Source organism: Lineus longissimus, chromosome 15 (genome assembly GCF_910592395.1).
Source record: "Lineus longissimus chromosome 15, tnLinLong1.2, whole genome shotgun sequence".
Classification (NCBI taxonomy): domain Eukaryota; kingdom Metazoa; phylum Nemertea; class Pilidiophora; order Heteronemertea; family Lineidae; genus Lineus; species Lineus longissimus.
In genome coordinates this window covers 6,534,674-6,542,341 of record NC_088322.1, presented here as the reverse complement: position 1 = coordinate 6,542,341, position 7,668 = coordinate 6,534,674, and the positions used below count along the sequence as shown (strand labels likewise).

General features: G+C 42.8%; 1 protein-coding gene across 1 annotated transcript; it reads right to left on the bottom strand.

Annotated features, from left to right (window-relative positions):
• Positions 1-363: 363 nt before the first annotated feature.
• On the bottom strand, positions 364-3,096 carry LOC135499864 (NPC intracellular cholesterol transporter 2-like). Its single transcript, XM_064790861.1, has 4 exons — positions 2,989-3,096; positions 2,629-2,736; positions 1,311-1,483; positions 364-646 (listed from the first exon to the last, which is right to left on the bottom strand). Exons 1-4 carry the CDS (start codon positions 3,062-3,064, stop codon positions 563-565), a joined length of 441 nt encoding a protein of 146 aa, XP_064646931.1. The 5' UTR covers positions 3,065-3,096; the 3' UTR covers positions 364-562.
• Between the last annotated feature and the right edge of the window lie 4,572 nt (positions 3,097-7,668).

The following is a 7,668-nucleotide window of genomic DNA, read 5'->3' as shown; positions in this document are numbered from 1 at the left end:
GTTTGCGAAAGCCCCCTATTATCAGATATCCTGATACGGTACGTCTATCCGAAACACTTTGACCTCGAAAGAAGTACACATGAGTAAATCTTGATACATATATGAGGCCAGATGTGTCTTTCCCATTTCGGATTTGGAAAACCTGCTTTTTTCACACATGGGATAAAACCATGGAGCGTAATCAAGTCAAAATTGTTTATCAGTTCCGGTCGAGATGCTGTAAAGATCAACTTGTGGTGGACCGGTATCAACGATGACAGTGAAAAGCAAGAGTATACGCAAAATGCGATTGTACACGTATACATAAATTTGACCTTTTATTCATTTTATTTCGTTGCTGAATCTGTTCCCAGTAAGCGTATTTGAGCATATGGAGACAAAAAGAGAAATCGGACGATTCATATGGCCTGCACCATTCATAGATTTACCACAGATGACCCGTAGCACTGCCTGGAGACAGTCGTCCTTTCATAACACCAATGCAAAAATCGATTCCTGTTCTTGACCAGAGTGAAATCATGAATAAAGTCATGGTGATATACAACTAAAAACGCATAATTGACTAACTAACTTGAGCTGGAACCGCAAAGCAGAATATATTTTCACCCTTGTCGTCGACGAGGGACCACTCCACGACCACTTGCACCTGGAACGAGAAGGGTGTGTGTCATTCTCCATTTCTTTTAGCATGTTCGATTACTAGCGCGCCGCGACTGGCGCCTCGTCTCACGCCAGGCCCTCGGCGTGGGTAACTTCGACTATAAAATGGCCGACGGGTGTGATTTTTAAGAGGCAGCATAAATTATGTGTACGCGTACGTAGGTTGTCAAATGGAGATCATGCAGTGCAGAGCGGGTAACTTGAGGACATTTGGTCACGTCATTTCTATCTCGACTCTCAATGCATTACATCACTACACCGTCCGCTGCCCTTGATAAACGGATGTATGAAGTGATTGCACATCATCCTGGGTTTCCAGGAATGTGTGATATCATCATGATTTTCCTATTGCCAACACGAGGTGAACTTGTGTAACATAAATTAATGATTCTGAAATATTGTGTAACACCCTATTGGTGGATGACGGATAAAGATGCATTGCTATCGAAACTGATGCGACCTTAGCATTGGACGACTATCACAAAGTTTAGCAGGCAAATGTTATCAGTTTATCATGTCGTCCATATGAGCGGAGATACAACGGCACGAACACATTTACAGCCACGGGCTTTGGAGATACACTGTAGCACAGATAAGTTTTCATAAGACTTTGGAGATGACGTTCAACCGAAAAGCTAGTCTCTCCTTACCTTTGGGTAGAGCTTGCTCACAAAAATGCTATTTTTGTACGTGTACTTGACGCCATTTTCCACTGGGCACGTCACCCCGGTCTTGCATCCGTCACTGTTGGGAACAGGGAAGGGGACCGGTACGTTTGCGATAACCCCGTACACCTTAGCGGTAGCCGTCTCACTCTGGGTCTCTGCAGAGGCGAAAGTTAAATTTAAAAAACGTAAGCCGGTTAAATGTTGGGACTATTACAAAACCGTTGGGGACTACAAAGGAAACTGTTATTCTCTGATTAATCACTTTGGCGAGAGCAATTAGATGACGACCTGTCCAAAAAAGGCTATATCATTTACAAAACCGTTGGGGCCTGTAAAGGGAATGTAATGATTCATCCTGCGATTTCGGAACAGCTGGCTTCGCGGTAAGCGTATCTGGAGGCGTATAAACTTTTATAAACTATTTGTTATTTTCAAGATTTTATTCTGACTGCTTTAAGCCAACTTGGGCCAACTCAAGCAAACTTGGGCATAAGATATGTTGTTTTTTTGTACAAATGGCTTCCATCAGGACCGCAACTTTTCCAAACAGAATTAATGAACACTTTTTGAACGGCAATAAATAATGCACTAGAACAGGGTGTAACCTTAGGCCTGCCTATGATTCGCAAGCCATGCCCAAAACTGCCTTCCAACACAGGTGAAAATCATCAGAGAACGGCATCGGTGTAATAATACAAGGGGCGGCGCATGGTGTCAAGTTGGCACATTATCATCCTGGCCAGGTAAATCACACGCCCAAGTCGTCCCTTTAACTTTGGCTGAAAGGGTGGATGTCGTCCTGGGTGCCGACAAATGGTACCCAGGTTCGAGATCGACTGGACAATAAGTACCCTGGGTGCCATTACACTAGACAAACAGCACCCAGCTTCTTTTTGCCTGGCTTACGGATCTTAGGGACGACGTTTCTTGCAATCTCTGGGTGCTATTTGTCTTGTGTAATGGCACCCAGGGTGCTTATTGTCCAGTCGATCTCGAACCTGGGTACCATTTGTCGGCACCCAGGACGACATCCACCCTTTCAGCTTAACTTTGTGTTAAATCTAAGGACTTAGCTGAAGAAGATAACACTAAGTTCGGTGAACGCCAGCGTTAGTGACAAAATTTGTTTTGAATAAACAGAAATGTTGAGCCGGCGACTTCGAAAGAGTGGATACATGTACAAATGTACATGATTGTACAAATTGAGTTTTTCCATTTCATGGGTTCTTCGTTGACGAATGTTGGTACATTTACGGCACCGTGCAAAGTAATAATCATCTATAGAAGAACGGTTTCTTACTTGAGGTGAAGACTACTGTTGTTGTGGCGTTGGTCCCACGTTTGAGGGCGCACGGAAATTGTGGGCATGGTGTGATGTCTACGCTTACGATCGTACCCGCCTTGGAACCTGGAAAGTATAATGGTAGAGAGGTTTAGCAGTTCAGCATGTACGCCTGCGACTAATAGAGACACTAAGTGTAAGATTAGCTGGGTAATGGTTGCACAGCAAAGCATCTTTTAATTGCATTTGCTAGAATCTAACAGTCACGCCCGATCTGATATGATGAAAAACCTATTGGAAACATGTTGAATGTCAGATTAAGGCATAGCTGTTGTTAGAACTCATCACCTGGTTACTTTGCAAAGGATTTGAACTCACCGCAGTCCTTAAATTTAACATCATCAGCGTAGACCGCGGCGACCAGGGCAAAACACAGCAAGATTAACGAATGCATGGTTCTTACTCCAGAGAATTCCCTATAGTAGTATCACGTTTACTGGCAAAAGGGATTGAACGCGTTTCATGTTATCAGCAGATAATAGGCCTCTTACCACAACTTTTGCCTTGTCTAATCTAGTGATAACAAAAGCCCGTGGTGCCCATCGACTTATGGCTTTTGGTCCGTGTGACGGTCGAAAGTTAAGAGCACGATAAGATAACTTTAATTTAAATATAAGCTGCGCGTACACCACGAAATATTGGTGGACCAATTGCACGTACACCACCACATTGCCGCGACAAATTGGTTCGGCAATCCATTGCCGATACAAATTGCCGGGCGAATTTGTCCCACCAAGCTAGATGGTCCAAATTCGCCCGGCTTGTTAAAAGCTCGGCTCTGTCGTGGTGTACGCGCAAATGGATCGGCAATTAGCTAGTTAGATGGTTCGGCGACAGGCGGCGCTTTCGAAATGGCGTTTTCTGCTTATTGTTTGCGCGCCATCTGTAGCCGGATTTATAACTAGCTGCAGCGCTGGTGTAAGCGCTTGGTGGATTTTCGATGGTGCGGCATTGGTTCGCGAACCAAGATTGGTGGCCCATTTTCAGGTGGTGTACGTGTTTTGATTAGATATTTTCGGGGTGGTATTTAACGGGGGGGGGGTCTCTCCATCGTTTTCGCCGATTCTTTTTCTCGTCCCTGGTTTTCGCAAACGGGAATGATCGGCCAGTATGAGTGGGACGTATTTTTCCAAACCCTTTTTCAAAATGGCCATTCAAACCATAAAATCAGCTACAAACATTCTTTGTTCGAGGGACAACTTTGGCATTAGACATCCTGTTTTTCATGAAAATAGCTTCAAGTAGGACTGTGACTTCTCAAGGAGCTGAGAGAATTATTGACATATCATCAAACTGCTAAAAACGATCTCACTAAAACGGAATGTAACTGTACGTTTGCCTAAAAATCTAAGATTTGCAAGTCATGTCAAACCCGTCTCACATTACACGCTAAATTCATTATTAGTGATGAGCATTTAGTTTGTAACTACAGTGATGAGCAGGCGGATAGATTCAAATTACATATCATCTTCCTGGTCACCTAAATCCCACACCCAAATTGTCCCTTCAAATCACGTGCACGGAGCTATATAGATACGATTTCCGTGTGCATGCGCACTTCCGACTCCAAAAGAATCGACTCGAATCTTAATTCAAAGCCGCCATTGCTGACATCATTGGCAGCATTGCTGTCACCAGTAAAGCCTTGATGGCCTCGGCAGTTAGACGGTTGCACTGTGGATTGGATGGTGATGGGTTCGAACCGCGGCGAAACTATTTTTTAGAGTTTTTCAAAAAAATTTCTTATCAATATTCATTAATGTACGTTCATCAGGCGCGGATCCAAGCGGGTGCACTGGACGCACGGCTCCTAATTGATGTAAACTATTTCTAATTGACCACTCATGAAATTTTTTGGAACACACCTGTCCAGGAATTTTAATGAGTAATGCAGTGCACGCTCCCTCTTCTTCCCGTTCCTAGATTCGCTGGCTCTCTTAATACCATTGAATTCCCGAGGGTACGTTGAGGCTAACAAATATTTTGGTTGACCTCGATTCCAAACCCTTTTTCAAAATGGCCATTCAAACCATAAAATCAGCTACAATTTGTGTACAAACATTATTTGTTGAAGGGACAACTTTTGGCATGAGACAGGCTGTTTTTCATGCAAAATAGCTTCAACTAGGACCGTGACTTCTCGAGGAGCTGAGAGAATTATTGACATATCATCAAACTGCTAAAAACGATCTCACCAAAACGGAATGTAACTGTACGTTTGCCTAAAAATCTAAGATTTGCAAGTCATGTCGAACCCGTCTCACATTACAGGCTAAATTCATTATCAGTGATGAGCATTTAATTTGTAACTACAGTGATGAGCAGGCGGATAGATTCAAATTACATATCGTCTTCCTGGTCACCTAAATCTCACATCCAAATTGCCCCTTCAAATCACGTGCACGGAGCTATATAGATACGATTTCCGTGTGCGTGCGCACTTCCGACTCCTAAAGAATCGACTCGAATCTTAATTCAAATCCGCCATTGCTGACATCATTGGCGCCAAGACTTTTTCTTTTGACCCTATTGACCTCGCTTCTGAAATTTTTTGAGAAAGCCATTCAAACATTCAAATCAACTGCGAGCATTATCTATTATATCACCGAGCTATATAAATACGATATATCAAGAAAACTCTGTCGCAATATTGAATTATACGATTATCTGGGACTATTTGGACCCAATTACTCTTCCGCCAGCGTAACCTCGTCACAATCATGGCGCTTTTTCAATATGGCGACGACTTGAACAGCGAACATCCCTGTCTATCACACCCCTATCAGTAAAGCCTTGGTGGCCTCGGCGGTTAGACGGTTGCACTGTGGATTGGATGGTCATGGGTTCGAACCGCGGCGAAACTATTTTTTCGTGTTTTTTTTTTAATTTTCTTATTAATATTCATTCATGTACGTTTCTCAGGCGCGGAACTAAGCGGGTGCACCAGACGCACCGCTCCTAATTGATGTAAACTATTTTTAATTGACCACTCATGAAGTTTTGGAACACACCTGTCAAGGAATTTTGATGAGAAATGCAGTGCACGCTCCCTCTTCTTCCAGTTCCTAGATTCGCTGGCCCTCTTATACCATCATCTTATACCATTATGAATATTATCATGAAGAAAACCCCTTCACCCGAACTTTTCAAGCGGAAGTACACACTGATACCAGGTGTTCGAGCACTCCAGAGAATGGTTTGACTAGTCGGCGGCTTGAATTCCCGAGGGTACATTGAGGCTAACAACTATTTTGGTTGACCTCGATTCCAAACCCTTTTTCAAAATGGCCATTCAAACCATAAAATCAGCTACAAACATTATTTGTTGAAGGGACAACTTTTGGCATGAGACAGGCTGTTTTTCATGCAAAATAGCTTCAACTAGGACCGTGACTTCTCGAGGAGCTGAGAGAATTATTGACATATCATCAAACTGCTAAAAACGATCTCACCAAAACGGAATGTAACTGTACGTTTGCCTAAAAATCTAAGATTTGCAAGTCATGTCGAACCCGTCTCACATTACAGGCTAAATTCATTATCAGTGATGAGCATTTAATTTGTAACTACAGTGATGAGCAGGCGGATAGATTCAAATTACATATCGTCTTCCTGGTCACCTAAATCTCACATCCAAATTGCCCCTTCAAATCACGTGCACGGAGCTATATAGATACGATTTCCGTGTGCGTGCGCACTTCCGACTCCTAAAGAATCGACTCGAATCTTAATTCAAATCCGCCATTGCTGACATCATTGGCGCCAAGACTTTTTCTTTTGACCCTATTGACCTCGCTTCTGAAATTTTTTGAGAAAGCCATTCAAACATTCAAATCAACTGCGAGCATTATCTATTATATCACCGAGCTATATAAATACGATATATCAAGAAAACTCTGTCGCAATATTGAATTATACGATTATCTGGGACTATTTGGACCCAATTACTCTTCCGCCAGCGTAACCTCGTCACAATCATGGCGCTTTTTCAATATGGCGACGACTTGAACAGCGAACATCCCTGTCTATCACACCCCTATCAGTAAAGCCTTGGTGGCCTCGGCGGTTAGACGGTTGCAATGTGGATTGGATGGTCATGGGTTCGAACCGCGGCGAAACTATTTTTTCGTGTTTTTTTTTTAATTTTCTTATTAATATTCATTCATGTACGTTTCTCAGGCGCGGAACTAAGCGGGTGCACCAGACGCACCGCTCCTAATTGATGTAAACTATTTTTAATTGACCACTCATGAAGTTTTGGAACACACCTGTCAAGGAATTTTGATGAGAAATGCAGTGCACGCTCCCTCTTCTTCCAGTTCCTAGATTCGCTGGCCCTCTTATACCATCATCTTATACCATTATGAATATTATCATGAAGAAAACCCCTTCACCCGAACTTTTCAAGCGGAAGTACACACTGATACCAGGTGTTCGAGCACTCCAGAGAATGGTTTGACTAGTCGGCGGCTTGAATTCCCGAGGGTACATTGAGGCTAACAACTATTTTGGTTGACCTCGATTCCAAACCCTTTTTCAAAATGGCCATTCAAACCATAAAATCAGCTACAAACATTATTTGTTGAAGGGACAACTTTTGGCATGAGACAGGCTGTTTTTCATGCAAAATAGCTTCAACTAGGACCGTGACTTCTCGAGGAGCTGAGAGAATTATTGACATATCATCAAACTGCTAAAAACGATCTCACCAAAACGGAATGTAACTGTACGTTTGCCTAAAAATCTAAGATTTGCAAGTCATGTCGAACCCGTCTCACATTACAGGCTAAATTCATTATCAGTGATGAGCATTTAATTTGTAACTACAGTGATGAGCAGGCGGATAGATTCAAATTACATATCGTCTTCCTGGTCACCTAAATCTCACATCCAAATTGCCCCTTCAAATCACGTGCACGGAGCTATATAGATACGATTTCCGTGTGCGTGCGCACTTCCGACTCCTAAAGAATCGACTCGAATCTTAATTCAAATCCG